The sequence below is a fragment of the Cannabis sativa genome, chromosome 9 (genome assembly GCF_029168945.1).
Source record: "Cannabis sativa cultivar Pink pepper isolate KNU-18-1 chromosome 9, ASM2916894v1, whole genome shotgun sequence".
NCBI classification, from domain to species: Eukaryota; Viridiplantae; Streptophyta; class Magnoliopsida; order Rosales; family Cannabaceae; genus Cannabis; species Cannabis sativa.
Window position 1 is genome coordinate 5,598,071 of NC_083609.1, and position 17,925 is coordinate 5,615,995.

At 30.1% G+C, this 17,925-nt stretch overlaps 1 protein-coding gene and 1 long non-coding RNA gene across 2 annotated transcripts in view; both read right to left on the reverse strand.

Moving 5' to 3' along the window:
* Window positions 1–7,088: 7,088 nt before the first annotated feature.
* Window positions 7,089–17,925, reverse strand: part of LOC133030768 (uncharacterized) — an 85,149-nt gene continuing 74,312 nt past the window's right edge. The window contains exon 2 of the long non-coding RNA XR_009684302.1: window positions 7,089–7,169. This is a non-coding gene — a long non-coding RNA (uncharacterized LOC133030768). The remainder of the gene's footprint in view (window positions 7,170–17,925) is intronic.
* LOC115723170 (cytoplasmic tRNA 2-thiolation protein 2) lies at window positions 7,407–10,765 on the reverse strand. The gene is made up of 7 exons (XM_030652601.2): window positions 10,288–10,765; window positions 9,197–9,545; window positions 9,013–9,099; window positions 8,761–8,882; window positions 8,594–8,672; window positions 7,737–8,134; window positions 7,407–7,614 (listed from the first exon to the last, which is right to left on the reverse strand). The coding sequence occupies exons 1-7, from the start codon at window positions 10,617–10,619 to the stop codon at window positions 7,566–7,568; spliced, it is 1,416 nt and encodes a 471-aa protein (XP_030508461.2). The 5' UTR covers window positions 10,620–10,765; the 3' UTR covers window positions 7,407–7,565.

A 17,925-nucleotide genomic window follows, 5' to 3' on the forward strand; every position in this document is an offset into this window, starting at 1 on the left:
GCAAAATAGATCTCTAGCGAGAGGTTTAAAAATGCCTCATTATCGAAGCCTCATCCTGCAATGCCTCCAATATGGGCATTTTAGAAGTTCGACAACCCAATCTCCAATTATGGACTTTGAATTAATGGTGGTGCAAGGTGAAGAAATAGAGAAGATGTTGAACAAAGAGCTTGCAAAAAGAAAAAAGATAAATAGTGTTGAGAATCATGGGGTTCCATCTCAAAACCAATTGGCAATGAGTGGAGTAGCCCATGTTCTTATATATGGCTCAATTCTCTACTATTTATTCCATGTGGGACATTGTCCACAATATTCCCCCTCAAGATGATGGCTATTTTTTGCTCATCAATCTTGAACCGTATCAGAGTGAACATGGTCACTATCTGTATAGGTGCGGATCGGATATGATCACTTGCCCGCAAGGGATATGGCTCTGATACCATGTTGAGAATCATGGGGTTCCATCTCAAACCAATTGGCAATGAGTGGAGTAGCCCATGTTCTTATATATGGCTCAATTCTTTACCATTTATTCTATGTGGGACAATGTCCACAACATTCCCCCTCAAGATGATGGCTATTTTTTGCTCATCAATCTTGAACCGTATCAGAGTGGACATGGTCACTATCTGTATAGGTGCGGATCGGATATGATCACTTGCCCGCAAGGGATATGGCTCTGATACCATGTTGAGAATCATGGGGTTCCATCTCAAAACCAATTGGCAATGAGTGGAGTAGCCCATGTTCTTATATATGGCTCAATTCTCTACTATTTATTCCATGTGGGACATTGTCCACAATAAACAGAAAAAGTGACGGTTGAGCATATCGGGATGGGCAGTGAGATTGTTCCTTGACCTCTCCATCAATACAGTTTCTATAGCCATGGATGGGTCTATCCTATGAAGAAGAAGAACAAAGAGAGATATGTGAAATGAGAGAAAACAAATAATAATAAAAAATATTAAAGTACATTTTTTAGGAAATATTAATTTTTTATTTATTTATTTTTAGTAAATTTTAATATTTAAATTATTTTTAATTAAAATTATTATTTGGACCAATAAACCTTCAACGCGTGACATTTTTGTTAGCACTTAACAGATCAATTAACTTGGAGACTAACGGGCTTACAAGAAACATGACCTTGGGAAATGGAGACTATTACTGCCATTTTTGAGGTTGAGAATTTATTTGCATCAAAGTGCACTTTTTGAGGACTTATGCCACACTTTTTCTTAAATTGTATTAAGTTTTCACATATTATCAATGTAAGACTCTTGAGGTCATGCCTTCTAGCTCTAGCGACAAGAGCGATTTTTGCATGGAAAAAAATTATAATTGAATCATGTTTATATGAATGTATGTATGTTATAGTTATTAAGGATCTATTATACGTTTTTGTAAAATTTTGAATAATTTACGATGTCAAAAATAAGTTTGAAAAAAATTAATTTAACTTGCATACAAACATCAAAACAACTTATGTTTGTGTTTTCAATGTATGGATAGGTTTCAATCCAAAAAATTTATATATCGCACGTTATGATTATTTGAAATCTCTCATAAATTTTTGAAAATTTTTAAATATTGTATAATGTTGAAAATACAAAATATGTTATTTTGAAGTTTGTTTTATACAAATGTGTGAAATATTTGTTCCGAAACTAATTTTGGACATTGTAATATATTTATAATTTCACCAAATGTCCTAAATTATTAGAATTGAAAGATGTATAGGATTCCATCTTAAAATTAATTGATAATGGAAAAAGTAGCTCATTTATCTTATATATAGTATTACTTTTCCACACATTAGCGATATGAGACTATTTTCAATACACCCTGTTCACGTTTGGGATTGTAAAGTATGAGTATATAATGAACAACATTTAAGAGACCACAGTGCCGAACATGGCATTTGAAAGAATCTCACAAAACCAAATCAAGAAATTTGTGGGTGTACACGTCAAAGAATTTGTGAATTTTTGAAACGGGTCAAAGACCCCAAGACATTGGTCGAAAGATCCCAAATGGAGGTTAAAGGCAGTGACAGCGGAAGTTTTTGTTTGGCTCTGATACCATGTTAGAATTGTAAGATCATAGAGTTTCATCTCAAAACCAATTAACAATGGAAGAAGTAGCACATTCATCTTATATATGGTATTATTTTTTTACACATTAGCGATAAAGGACTAAATAGTAATACTTATAATATACACTAACTGGAACACTTCTCAATGGGTATTACCCATTGATAGTTACTAAATAAATTTAACTTAAATATTACTTTAAAAAATATTAAACCATTAAATTTTGATCTAATGATAAATAATACTAAAAGAGAAATTTGAATTTCTATACTTCATTTAGCTACTTAATTAAAAAAAATAAAAAAAATATCTATTTTTAAACTATATTAAAAATGGGTGCACTCTTAATAGATAATAATTAAATAAAAATATATTTATATACAAAATACTTAAATAAAACTCAACTTATAGATAATAATTTTTTAAAATTCTAAAAAAGAAACACTCTTTTACCAATGAAAGGCTATTGGCAACATGCATAATAGAAATGGTAATAAGCGAGGAGTGTCCCCTCATCCCATATCCTTATTAATTATTTTAGTTCCCGACCTGCTCCCATCCTCTCATATTCCCTATCGAGGGCAGGATGAGAAATCCCTGTGTGGGCAAGTAATTTGCACGGAGATTCATTTATTAATTTAATTTGTCGAAAAAAATAAATTCAAAAATTACACTCATCACCAATTGGTTTTGAGATAGAATCCTATGATTTTCAACGTGGTATCAGAGTCATATCTCTAGTAGGCTTTGGATCTACACCTATTCAGATAGTTAGCCAACCGCACGAGATCCAAATGGTGTAAAGACACTTGAGATCAGAACAAAAATAAGCGAGCAAATAGCATGGCTTGTGATAAGGTGATTCAAGATTGGTGAACAAAAATAACCACCATCTCGAGGGGGATATTGAAGAACATTGTCTCACATGTATTAAATGTAAAAATATTAAACTATATATAAAAACATAGGCTACTACACTCAACACTAATTAATTTGAGAGAGAACCCCATAATTCTCAAAAATCACAAAATAAATTAAATTAAGTAATAAATTTACCCAAATACTTATATTAAATATAGCCTAGTTGAAATTTAAACTATCTCCATGTTTATAAGAACAATAATATATACATATAAAAAATAATAGAAGACAGTAAAGACAAATAATTTGTTAATTTATTTAATTGGAAAATGGGAATGTCATGTGAGAAAATTAAAATCCCTTGCCGTCCAAATGTGCTCTATTAGACATGGGCACATGATAGAAACGTTAACCCTATAATTCACATTGATTTGTCAACTCCACAAAATTTCATGCTTTTACCCACTTTCCATATATAGCTACTTATTATATAATAAATAAATAAACATATATTTATATACATATTTATTATGGGTTGGTGGGTCACTTGGGTCCTCATTCAAGATATCAATAATCCAAATTAATTTTGAATTCTTCATTTCATGATCAAGAATTATACATACACATACTAATAATGTCATATTCTAATTACTCTTTATGAATATATCACTAATAATGACTAAATATTATTCATGTGATAGTATCATGACCAAATAGATTTACGTTAGATATATACAATAATGAAAATGATCTCAACCTCATATATCAACATTAATAATATATGTATTAGGATTTTGTTGTGGGAACAATTAGATTGCCAATCAGATTCTATATCATGCTATATTTATATATTGTACAGATTATATGAAAATATTTTACAAGTTTTATATTAGAATGTCTAACAGTAATAAATGCAATCATTTGAAAATTGCATTAAGAATTTTATTATGCTTGCATACCCTTTAATAGATATATAGATTATTAATTTCTCTAAGAAAACAAAAGGGTATGTAGATTTTTTACTTATATGGCAACTATAAGAATGCTTATATATTCTTTAATAGTTTAAACAAATTAATTATTATAATTGTTTCAGCAAGAAATAAAATTATAATTGAGACAAGAAATTCATTATTTAGGTTTGTTTAAATGTAAGTAGTAATTATTAGGGGCTTTTTCATTTTTACACTTCAAACTAGTTTTTTTCTTTTTTTTTTTTTTTTTGCATTTTTACGAAATTCTACATAGAAACTCCTATTGCAACTAGCGCTGCAACCTAAATTGTAACAAAAAATCGTATGGAAACCCATATTGCAACTAGCGCTGCAACCACTTTAGAAATCCAAACCGTAAATTTAAAAGAAAAAATTAAAAAAATAGTATATGGGATAATTCCCCTAATTATTATCATATGGATTATTATTTTTATGTTTGGAAAAATAGCAATGACATGGAGTAATGAGGTTTGGAGGCGTTTCAATACTCCAAAGCATAGCTTTATAATGTGGATTGCTATCCAACAAAGATTGAGAACAAGAGATAGATTGCACAAGTACGGGGTCATTGATGATTTCTCTTGTCTTCTTTGCCACGGTCAAGAGGAATCAAATGCACACCTATTCTTTGAATGTCCTTTTTCAAAGGCTTGTTTGGAGGAAATCAAGAATTGGATGCTTTGGCGTACTACCACCGATTCAGCAACCAATTTGGTGAGATGGATTGCACGGTCCAAGGTGAGTAAATTCAGGAAGAAAGTAATGGCGGCGGCATTGGCAAGTTTGATATACCATGTATGGAAAAATAGAAATAACAAGGTATGGAATGATAAATGTGATGATGTAGAGAATGTTGTAAATAGAGTCAAGGAAACTACAAAAGGTAGAATATTTGTTGTGTGGCCAAAAAAAGTTAGTAAAATTGATACAACATGGTTTCATACATTGTAAAAAGCATTGAGATTTTGAGGTCTTCTATTGGAGGATGCTCTTTAGTTGTAAATTGGTATACTGAATGAATATACTTACTGAATTCCTCCAAAAAAAAAATAGCAATGACAAAAACAAAAGAATTTTTTTTTTTCATAAATACATTTTTTTATGACCTATAAATTTGTATTTTTACGACCTATAAATTTTATTTACATTTTTATAAATTTAATTTTTCAAAAACAAATAATTTAAAATTTTAAAATTACAAAAATATAATATTTTTTATTAGAAAAATAGTGTAAACAAAACTGAAAAACAATATAACATCAAAAGTACATCAATATACAAATTAATCAAGAATTAACTATAAATAAACTATTAAACAACTAAAAAATTAAAAAGTAACGAAAGAATAACATGATATCAACACCACTGCAATATCACATATCAACGAGAGATCAACTCAGAACAAATAAGAAAAAAAAAAAACATCGACAAACTTACTGTATTTTAAAATATGTAAAACATAAACTAAAAATATATATATAGGACAACTGCACATAAATCCAGCACTAACTAAACAATAACTAAAAATCAATCTAATGTGTATCTTTGAGGAAGGCATGTCTAGGAGAGCTCCGATCCTTTCTGGATTTGCTTCAATTTCGTGAGAGCTGACAATAAAACATGAGAATTTCCTTGAAGAAACTCGAAATGTACACTTTTTTGGATTCAGCTTCAGCCCATACTTCTGGATAATTGAGAAGGCTTCTCTCAGATCACTTACATGTTCCCTAGAGGTTTTGGACATTACCAACATATCATCTACATATACCCACATATTCTTTTCCAGCACATCCTTGAACATCGATTCACCAGGCATCACTAAATAGCAGTACACACCTTTGTGCACCTCGAAGTTGGTATGCTCTTGAATCGCTACGTGCATTTTTATTTAATTATAGCTGAAGTAGGCGTTCTTGAAGCTCAAAAGATTATCTAAAAGATTTTTTTTAAAAAAAAAAACATATGAAATAAAATTAAAGCAATTATTAACATTAACAAAAAAAATATTAAAACAATAAATTTATTTATTTTTAATATTGATGTATACTTAGGTAAATGCTATTTTGAACCTTGTGTTTTATAAAAGTTACTCACTGGGCCCTCTATTTTAATAAATGACAAATTGGGTCATGTATATTCCAAAATAGTATTAAATAGAACTCTGAACTGACCCAATATAGAGGTGTTATGACAAAATTGGCTACATTTACTGTATTTGTTCATGTTAAGAATTGTCTTCAAGTTGGTTATATTAAAAAAAATTGTCAAAAATTGAGGTTAGAGTCCTATTTATACTATTTTAGAAAATATGTGATACATTTTATTATTTGATAAAACAGATGATTCAATCAATAACTTTTACAAAACACAGATTCTAGAATAGTATAACTAGGGAATCACATTTACACCTGAAAACTCGCTCACGCGGCAAACCCACCAGACCCAAAACCTGAAAAACCCGAAAAAAAAAATAGGTTTAAAAATTATAGGTGAGGTTCGAGTTTCATTAATTCGACACCTAAAATAGAACTCACCTACTTTTATTAACATTTTTTGTACTTAATTTATATTCCAAAAATAAAAGTTAAAACCCTACTTCTCTGATTATGTGTGCTCTCTCACTTGCATTCTCTCTTCTCTCTCGACAACACCACGCAACAGCGCCAACAGCACGTACCTCAGTCACTCCCCTTTCTCCTGTTGTCCGCTACAAGCACCATGTCCAACCCAACATGTCAATATTTTCATGCTTCTCATCTTCGATTTTCATATACAAAAAACAGAGATGTCTGTATCATTTAATATATTTTTTTGTTTTGCTCGACTTATTTAGTTGCAAAAAGTTTTTGAGTGAAAATCGCTAATTTAAGTAAATACTAAATACTACTTTCTTTCAACCAATATTTATATTCTTCAACTTAAAAAAGGTACTAATAGAAAAAAAGATAAAATTTTCTTATTGTGAATCGCTATTTATGTCTAATTCATATCGCTTTTTTAACTTTAATTCCTTGTGCAACTGATTTTTTTTTTTTTTGTGACATTTTTAATTACTTGATCAGTTTACTTATGTATTCATTTGTATTATATCTTGTATAAGCCAAATGACCTCTCTCTCTCTCTCTCTCTCTCTCTCTCTCTCTCTCTCTCTCTCTCTCTCTCTCTCTCTCTCTCTCTCTCTCTCTCTCTCTCTCTCTCTCTCTCTCTCTCTCTCTCCCTCTCTCTCTCTCTCTCTCTCTCTCTCTCTCTCTCTCTCTCTCTCTCTCTCTCTCTCTCTCACACATATAAAAGCACTGGAATTATAGGCTACGGTTTCATGATTTATGTTTTATATTTGGGTCTCTTTTGATTGTTATATACGGCTTTTGTGCTATATGCTATTATTATTATTAGTTGCTTTAGGATACTTTTACATTTGAATTTCTAATGCTAATAATATTTGAGAGTGAAAAAATAATATGATACTTTGTGCTTTATCTGAATTGAAACATTGGAATGTAAATGCAAGTGTTGCTCTTAGTATTTGAACATGTTATGTTACTCCTCAAATATTTTTTCAAAAAGCTACATTGATTTAGATCAATACTTTAATGCTGCTTAAGAAGTGATAATATTATGTTTCATCCTCACTGTCTGAAAGTAAGCAATCTTCTATTTGTTCCCTGAAAATAATATTTAGCAGAATGCAGTGTCAAATTATTTGATAAATTTAGAATATATGTTTATTAACTTCTAAATAAACAAAACATTATGAAACTACATATTTATACATTCTAATTCTCACCTTAGAATACTGAGATTGTCAGATTTGCTATGCTTGGCTTTCGAAACTAATGGCTGTGGTAACAACATGTAGAAGTTGTCCACTGATATGGGATCTTTAGGAAGAATCTGAAACTGACAACTCGAGCAGCATTCAACACGAAAGAGATGAGAATCTTTGTGGGAGTCTTCCACAGATGTTGAGCTTAGAACCTCAGATTTACTCAGAGGGCTATTGCAGATAGGACAGAATGATTCTGTAGAAATTGATTCATTAGGCTTAAGATTATATCTCTTCTGACGCCTTCGAGTGGCCAATGGAACATTAGTGTCGATGATCTCGGGAATCCTGTTGAAATCAAATGGAGTAAGCTTTCCTGCTGTTCTGACGATTGTGCTTTGCCGAGAAGGATTTTCCTCCTGAAGAATAAAATGTTAACAACAAACACTACCGAGAATCGCTAGTTAAGAACTCTTTGAAAGACACTATACACACATTTCATTTGATTTTAAACCCTTTTAGATGAATTATTATGTGGGCTCAAACAAGTTACAATTTGCTTAAGAAAAAAAGACCATTAATCTTATGAACACTTCATTAAACAAAGGAAAAAAAAACTAATCTTATGAGCTCATATGAAAGATTTGGGGTACTATTTTTTATAGATCACATGATCCATGAATGGCAGTGTTGCAAACTTAGCAACTATGTGCCCAATCAAACTATTCGTTTATCGGTAGTAATAAACTCACAATATAAACATATTGTGGACAATTAAGTTGTGGAAATCATTATGATATAAACATGTGTCACACCAATTTCAACAAATATTTTAGCTTAGGTCAGTCAAACTAAGAAAGATCAAGGCCAAAGAATACCTGTAACAACTTAACGAATGATGAGACCAGGCTATTGATTCCAGCGCAAGGACTTTTAATCAGCTCGATAGTCTTTAGGCTGCCCTGCCAAGTTGAGAATTGGACTAATCACTGAATATTAATTCAATACGATTTATAAAGTAATGTGAACGGCAATAAATACAAACCCATCAAGGTCACAAAGCATGTTAAGCTCTTCTGATAGACAATCTCGAAGTGGAAGCACTACAGGGACATTCCACCTTGCATCAACATACTGAATATCTGCTGGTAAGGAATATCCCTTCCCCTGTAATAAAAAAAGCAAAGGATAAAAAGTCACATGTCATCTACCATTGACTGAAGAAATTAACAAACATTCAATTTTTGTTAACTTGAAGCATTGCATCGAAATAATAGTAACAACTAAATAAATAAACCTTGACTGTGGCTGAAAGAACATGGGAAGCTATCCTTGATGTACATGAACCTAGCACAAGTCTGTTGTATCCATTTTCAGCAGCAATCTATAGCAGCACGAAACAAAATATTGGGATGAAATATTTAGTTCTTCAGAAATAGTATTTTTTCATTCTCATCAATTTTTCTTTTCTTTAACCGTACCTTTTGTAAGGACAACATCCTAAGATGAATCAAAAGATCTTCTTTACCAGTGGCATCAGTAACACCATCTAACAATCTATTCAGTTGATCCTTTCCGTCAGTTGATGTGGACGAGAACAGACTTTCAATTGGGAAAACTAGTAACTCTTTAGTTGGAGGAGCTAAGCTTGACACAATCTGTCTGATATCTTCGATTCCTTCAATAACTTCATAAGAAGGAACAGAACAAGCAACACTTTCATCAATAAAAGCAACTCCCACACCGAAGACTGGCAACGATCTATCCCTACTTGCTTCAAAATTCAGTTGTGCTTTGTATTGCAACTCATGTACAAACTGTAAAGCAACCCTGAAACAAAAATATCCTCTTCTTAAAATATGTAAAGGAAAGAAATATAAAAAAAGGACCTAAATCAATGTAAAAAGTCCTTACAACAGTAACATTATTTCACTCCATCAAAACACTATGCCTAAGAAACTGTCAACATGCCAGTCACCAATAAACATAAAGAAGTGATATACATGATTGTTTTCTATTCTGTTTCATTTTTTAATAGCAAAATGAATTGCAAAGCCAATAAGTAGTTAACAATACACCTAACAATAAGTAGTTTACAAGCATGAATTGAAATTACAGCTACCTAAGGTTAACTTAGTCTTAGTGTAAGATGAGGTCCCATCCCCTGATCAGGTCTTAAAAAGACAATTCCATGATCAGAATTCAATCTTTCCCCATACTTCTTCAGCCCCATTTTCAATTCCTAAAAAAGATCCTTCCATTTCTCTCCAACCAAAACACCCCATAGAACAGCCAAAATTGCTACTGTCCACATTTGGTTGGTTCTCTCCTACCCCCTTTCAGCTTACACATCATAAATTGATATATGTTTGGAGAATGCATAGAGTTTTACTTAATACGTCTATTGAACACTTTTTCACTCAACATAGCACTTACAAAAACAAACAATCGACAATTTCAAGTGTTGCCCAGAAATCTATGAACAATATACAACAAAATCCAAAGATAGGATTTTTAACAAATTTTCATCCTTTCAACAATTTCTCATAAATTCAATGAATAATATACCGACCTGGAAGAAGTGCCGCCGGAGAAAGCAACAAGGACCTTATCAGTGGGCGAAATCATGGCATTGGAAGTGACAGCCAGCCGAAACTTCCCATACAGATTGCTTCTAAAGCAGTCACCACAGAACCTGACGTCATCGCCAGAGCCAGAGGATGCTGATGATATAGGGTGGTTTGCCTTGCACTTGAGGCAGAGACCATGGTGATTACCGTTTGGGATTGGATTGGGTTGGGGTGATTTAGTCGAACTGGTCAAAGGTGTTGGTGTTGGTTGGTGATCATCTTCTTCGTTTTTGTAGCAGGTAGATTGGCAGCCCGTGGCAGTAGTGCACGCCATTTTTGGTGAGTTGGGAAGGTGTCTTGGATTGGATTGGAGTATTTGGAGGTGAAGTTGGATGTTAGGGCATCAACCTATGGAGTGGACTAATGGCTATAAAACGACTAGTCGTTATTCTATTTTTTTTTTTCTTTTAATAAAATGTTAAGGTAAAGAGATATGTTTCGGTATTCCTTAACTATTTTGGAATATAATAGAATTTTTTAGTTTATTTTTTTTTTTTTTATGATCGTGTTTGTTATAGTTATTTAAGATAATTTGTAAATTTTTAGAAAATTTTGAGTAGTTACAAGATGTACATATTTTGTTGTACGCACCACTGTTTTTTATATGCATAATAAGTAATTGTTTAAATCTTCTTTTCACCATTATGTAACATTATGTAGATTTTTATAATTATTATTAAAAAATAAAATAAATGAGATTTAATATTAAATTTTTGTAATAGCAATATGAGAAATTATAAGGATATTAGACACTAAAGATGTCTTGTAGCGTTCACTATAATAATAAATAAATCATCCCACCTAAATTTAATTTTTTACTTATTTTATGTACACATGTTAGATATTATATCCCATATATTTAAATTTAATAATTATTAAAAAAAAAATAATTAACTATTTACAAAGAAAATTTTGATTTTCTATACTTACATATACTTAATATTTTATTCCTAAACTAATACATATCACCATTGAAAATATATGACTACTTTATCTAAAATTCAAAAATACTCCTCTCAAATTTCCCACTTTTTTTTAGTGCAAAAACATTAAAAAAAAAAAAAAAAAATTGGTAATCCAATGGCGTCCGATGGTCACCAGATGCTACTTTTGTATATACAAAAACATAAAAAAAAAAAAAAAAAAAAATTGGTATAGCAGATCTGGTCCGATGGTGGTCCGATGGTCACCTGATGCTATTTTTTTGGTATAAAAACATAAAAAAAATAATTAAATAAATAAAAAAAATTAGTAGTAAATATGGTCCGATGGGTCCGATATGGAGTCCGATTGTGTCTGGTGGGGGGGTTCGATTGTGTAAATGGAGGTGATGTAAATGGGGGATATTTTAAGGATATTATAAAAGTTGTCATATCCTACAAATATTAGTTATTATTTATTTAGGAAAAAAAATTTAACCAAATGTAAGCATAAAAAATAAAATTTCCCTATTAAAATCTACCTTAATTCCAAAACTAATATACCTAAAATGTAAATAATCCCGAAATTTTACTTTTTTCTTATTTTTTTGTCTTTGAAAAGTAACTTGTCGGTTACTTATAATTCTAATAAGAAACTAATAAGTTACTTTTTGTTAAAATATCATTTATATATTATCTAATGGGAAATTTGACTTTCTATACTTATTAAACTTAATTTTTTTTTTTAAACCAATACATTTTACACTATAAAAAATATGCTATTTTTTAAAAAACTCCAAAAATACCCCCTCATAACTCAAACCCTTTCTCTCTCCTCCCTCACTCTCAGCCGACTCTCTCAACTCACGGCACCCACCACCCACGGTAGCCACCACCCTCACCCACGACAGCCACCACCCTCACCCACGAGCAACCCACGGCAGCCACCACCCTCACCCACGAAAACCCCAACCCCGACGACCCTCACCCACGCCCCAGTCCCCTTCTCTCTCTTCCTCTCTGAAAACGATTGAAAAAAAAAAGGGCCTGGTCCGATGGTCGGACCATGGGGTCCGACCAATCGGACCCATCGGACCCCATGGTCCGACCATCGGACCAGGGCCCTTTTTTTTTTAATATTTTTCAGAGAGAGGAAGAGAGATAGTGGCCCGATGGTCGGACCAGGCCTTTTTTTTTTTTTTTCATTCGGTTTCAGGGAGAGAGAAAGGGTTTGAGTTATGAGGGGGTATTTTTGGGGTTTTTAAAAAATTGGCATATTTTTTAGGGAAAGTATATTTGCACCCCCATAATTGATCACCACACCCCAAACTAAATGCACCCCATATTTTTTTATTAAATTCTTATCATTTTATAATTACACCCCATTCAATTCCAAATATAGGTCTTAAACAATCTACAATTTTTTCTTAAATATATCGTACACCCCATAAAAAATCTAACCTAGAACTTGAAGAAGTCATCTTTTCATTTTCTTTTTCTTGAACGAGTCCTCCATGATCACATTAGAAGTAAACTATATCTAGAGTGAGAGCTTTAAAGCAAGGTTCTCAAATATTAATAGTCTTGTGCATGTGATTTAGTAAAGGTTTCTCTTTCATTAGTAATATATACATTCAAAAATTGAATTAAGAATAAATGTCCAGCAAATTAAAATAATTATGATCGTGAATGAATGTTTTTTTTCTTTCTTTTACAAAAAAGATAAGGGAAGACTCCAATCTAAAAGAAAATCTATTATTATTATTATTATTATTATTATTTCTGAGATAGAAAATTTATTTTTGTGTGAGTGATTTTCCTGTTAATGTTTTTTTAAGAAAAGAACCATTGATGAAATTTTGTTAGTGATGATTGCTGGGTAAGTTTCGATTAAGGTGTTTAGTTTTAAAGATTTTTTAATAAGTTAAAAAAAAAAAAATTTGAGTGCAGTTACTAAAAATTGAATTTGAAGTTGTATATTTTGGTCATTATATAAAAGGATAAATATGTAATTACATCTTTTATATACAAATGGGGTGTAAACATCAATTTTAGGGGTGTGAATATAATGTCCTATTTTTTATAGTGTAAAATGTATTGGTTTAAAAAACAAATTTTTAAATTTAATAAATATAGAAAAACAAATTTCCCTATCTAATTTAGGTTTGAAATATATTTTGGTTACTTTTAAAATTTATTTGTATAAATCTTAATAATTAATTAATTAATTTTAGGTTATATTAATATATTTGAGTAACCTTCAAGTTTATTTTTAGATTAGTTATATTTAAAATTTTATGTTCATTTTTTTAACAACATATATGTTACCTTCAATCTTATTTAAGAAACTAATGTGATACAATAAAGTAAAATATATCACATTATTTATTGTAATTTTCTTAGACATCCAATCTAAACTAATGACCAATTAGTTATTTTAAAGCTTATGATATCTTAATATTACGTAGGATATATTTTGGTAACCTTAATCTAGTGTAAAAATTAATTTATTATCATATAATAAGTTTTAGGAGTTTTTTTATTTTTATACTTCAAAATAGTTTTTTTTTTTTTTTGTAGTTTTACAAAATTTTACATAAAAACCTGATAGCAACTAACGGAGCAATTTAAATTGTAACTAAAATTTATATAACAATCTACATAAAAACTACCCATTTAGGTCTCGTATCCCCACTAAAAAAAGGTAACATCTTGTAATCACCCATTTGTTAGTGAGATAACATCTTGTAGTTAAATCATCTCTAAAGAGCAAAATAGAATGCCCAAAATTTGGAATTAATTTTCCCTAACTTTTTGTTTTCATTCCTATTAATTTTAGGGGAAGAAAATGAAGAAATATTAAAGGATATAAAGATGGTGATAGCCATATAGGGTAGTAGTAGGAGTACTGCATAGACAGATGAAATGAGAATATGATTGGTAAAAAATCTCAAGCTGTAAAGTTTTCAACTTTCTCATAATTAGGTTAAATTCTTGGGTTTTATATAAGTGAATCTAATCTCACACACACACACACACACTATATATATATATATATATATATATTGATCAAATTGGCTGGACCTTAGTTGCTTGCTAGCCTGGCAAAAAGTACTAATGGATCCATATAACTCTCTCTCTCTCTCTCTCTGTCTTTTAAATTATTATTTTGGCTAAAATGATCCACAAATTCAACTTGTACTATAGAGGTCCATATGATACCAACCTTTACTTTCTTGACAGGTAGTTCCCTAGCTTCACTTCAATAATTCTTAGATTGAAAAAGAAAGTAAAGAAGAAAAATTAAATTAAAAAAAAAAAATGAAAGAAAGAAAGAGGAAGTTGGAGGTAAGGGAACAGATATTCAATTGCCACGTGGTGAATTGTCTTTTTATACTCTTTTGTGATTGTAACTCCTAACAAATACACAACCCAAAAAACTATTAACAAAAAAGTGGCATCAAAAAGAAATGAGAACACTATATGATTTGTAGTTTTGTACCAAAGTTTTGTATTCATTCTAAGTGATAAGAAGAGAAGAAAAAAGGGGAGGAATTTTGTGTAAGAATATAATGATCAGAAATGGAGAAAATTTGCTGAATTTATCAGCTTTCCTAAAGCTATAATAAATTAAAACTATATATTAAGGAAGAAAATAAACAAATGTGCCCAACATTTTGACTCACATTTTCAACAATGTCTTTATCAAAACTATCTGTAAAACAATGACATCAACACACTTACATTTATTTATGTATATAATTATAGATCTCAATTATTCTAGCAAAGCTTGTTTACTGTTTTAGAACTATTATATGTACAAATAATATGTTTTTGAATACACTGTTAATAAAGCCACTAAGGCTAGCTTAGTGGTGAGGAAGAGATGGGAAAAAGAGAGAGGTCCTTTAAGTTATTAAGCTAATAAAATACCATTACGCTACACTAAAAAAAAGAATACAGTACTAATATAGCATGCTAATAAATACATATATTATTATTTATAAATATATTTTAATAATAAACAAACCCCCCAAAAAAATAAATTGGCTCCTTCACTGAAAATAAGTATTGTGTTTCTATATAGTTATCTACCTCCTGAATTTCATATATTGAAATTTAATAGGTAGTCGTATATATATTTTTTGGAAAATGGTGGATTCCAAATATTACACACAATAATTTTTATTTTTATTTTTTGGAGAATTTACAAAAATATGAGAGAAAAAAATAATGTTGAAAAATATGGTATTTTATGGAAGAAATTTTTTTTAAGAAAATAAGAATCTCAAATTATCATAAATAAACTTAACAATATATCTAAAAACAAAATCATTACCACTAGAAAATTCCTGGACAAGTTGAAAATTTAAAAATAACCAAATGAAAAATTTAAATTTAATAAGAATTAAATTACTTGAAATAACAAAAAATAATAATTAAACACGAAAATCAATTATTAAATACAACAAACTAAAAAACTGAAACAAATACATAGTAGTGCAACTAATAATCAAAAGATAATTGAAGCATAAAAATTGGTTACTTAAACAAATAAGTTATATCACATATAAATTCTTAACAAATGGTTTATAAAATTAAATCATAAAAACCAATTATATAAAGGATTCAATAAAAAAAATAGCACACATATTTCAATTACATGAAATAATTAAAGAAAAAATTAATTATCTAAAATAATCAAATCAAAAACCAGCTAAGAGAGAATTTAAAAAATATACTTATATTACAAAAAGGGGAAAAAATAGCACTCATAAATATTAAAATTTTGGTTGTAGAAAAAAAATCACATATGGTACAAAAATTAAACAATATAATTGTATGTAGAAAATTCTCTAAAAAAAATTGTATGTAGAAAAAATTTCACAAAATACCATAAACAATTTAATTAAAAAAAACTATCTTATCTTTTACCTCTAAATTTTGACATGTATGAAATCACCGTTTGATTTTTTATTATGATTTGGTAGAAGTCCTATTTGGATTGGAAATGATCCAAAGGAAAGTAATACTTAAAGATAAAATTAATACTACACTCAACTATTTTGGTATACTTTTTATTTATTTTTGCATTTGAAAAGATATTTTAATATATTTTTTTATAATTGTATATGTTGTAATTATTTAAGATATTCATAAATTTTTATAATATTTTTGAATAGTTTATAGTATTGAAAATAAAGTTCAAACAATTGCTTATTATGGGTTGAAAAAAAACAGTGACACGTACAACAATAAACAATTTAACTTTATTTTTAGTACTATAAATTATTCGAATTTACAAACAATCATAAATAACTATAACTTACATAATAATAATAATAAAAAATATTACATCAAAAACTTTTTTAAATGTCAAAATAGATAAAGATTGTATTGTAAAATTTTCTAATGGTTCATTTGCTATATATATAAACTAAAGGCTAATTAGGATTTTTGTCCCTGAACTTTGATACGTATCAAATGATGTTCCTTAAATTTTTCTTCGTTAAAAATTTCTCTTGAACTATTGAGATTGTTGGATCTAAGGACATTTTTCCAACTTCATTCAATTTTACTAATTCATTGATTGTCTATGTACTAAATAAGGTTTCCTAAACTTTGATATCTATCAAATTATGCTCATCGATCTTTGACAAGTATCAAATTAAGTCCCCTGAATATTAGACTTTTTTTATTAAAACTGAAAAAAAAAAACTCATTAAATTCAATAATCTTAATAGTTCAGAAAGAAATTTTAACAACCTTAAAAATTCAGAAGGTATGATTTGATATTTATTAAAATTTTAAGGGCAAAAATCCTAATTAGCCTAAACTAAATATATCTATATATATAGTGAGAGAGAGAGAGAGAGAGAGAGAGAGAGAGAGAGAGAGAGAGAGAGAAAGTTAAGTGAAAGTATAGACATAGAGAGACCTAAGAATTTCCAACCAAAGTGACTTCCAACCTACTTGGCCACCACCATCTTTGTTTTTGCACCACCCAAAAGCACCCTTACAACTCCAACTATGACCCCTCTCCTCTCCATGTTTAATTCCTAAAAGGAAAAAAATAATAATAATTTAATAAAATTGTAGTTTTATTTTGTTTCGTGGTGATGGGGACTTGTATGAGGGGCGCACGTACGTTATCAAGTGGGCCCAAGTTTTTTCATCTTCCTCCGATGAGGTATGTATGGGCCCAGCCCAATCCCTCTTCCCGCGTTGGCCCACTTACTACACTGATCACCAATCGGCCTTTTCTACTCTTCGGCACGGGACCCACTTTCCCACTACGGACGCCACCACGTGTCGCTTCGATTACTTAAGTTTGATTTGAAGATGGTCCAACACGTCACGTTTGTTGCCTCTCTCTCTTTCTCTCTCCTCCTTTCTAGCTGCTGACGTGGACAGGTAGAAAGTGGGTATGTGGGCCCTATTTTCAGCTCAGTCCCTCCTCTCCTGTGGGTCCCACTTCCCCTACCCCAGTGCATTGTAGTATAGCTGGATCCTGCTGTAAATTAAGGATTAATTTTATAATTATTTTAACTGGTTTTGTATTTTTGCAGTGTGAACTCTCTAAAATAATTATAACAATTAAAAAAAAAGTGTTATTAAAATCAAATAAAACGTTATTTGTTTGTTGGGTTATAGTTTGAG

What these genes read in the sequence shown, in the direction of transcription:
- LOC115723170 (XM_030652601.2), bottom strand. Translation starts at nt 10,619, where the DNA reads ATGGCGTGCACTACTGCCACGGGCTGCCAATCTACCTGCTACAAAAAC. An exon ending in CATTCGTTAAGTTGTTACAG is followed by an intron (nt 8,135 to 8,593) that starts GTATTCTTTGGC and finishes TTTATTCTTCAG; the next exon opens with GAGGAAAATCCTTCTCGGCA. An exon ending in GACAATCTCAGTATTCTAAG is followed by an intron (nt 7,615 to 7,736) that starts GTGAGAATTAGA and finishes TATTATTTTCAG; the next exon opens with GGAACAAATAGAAGATTGCT.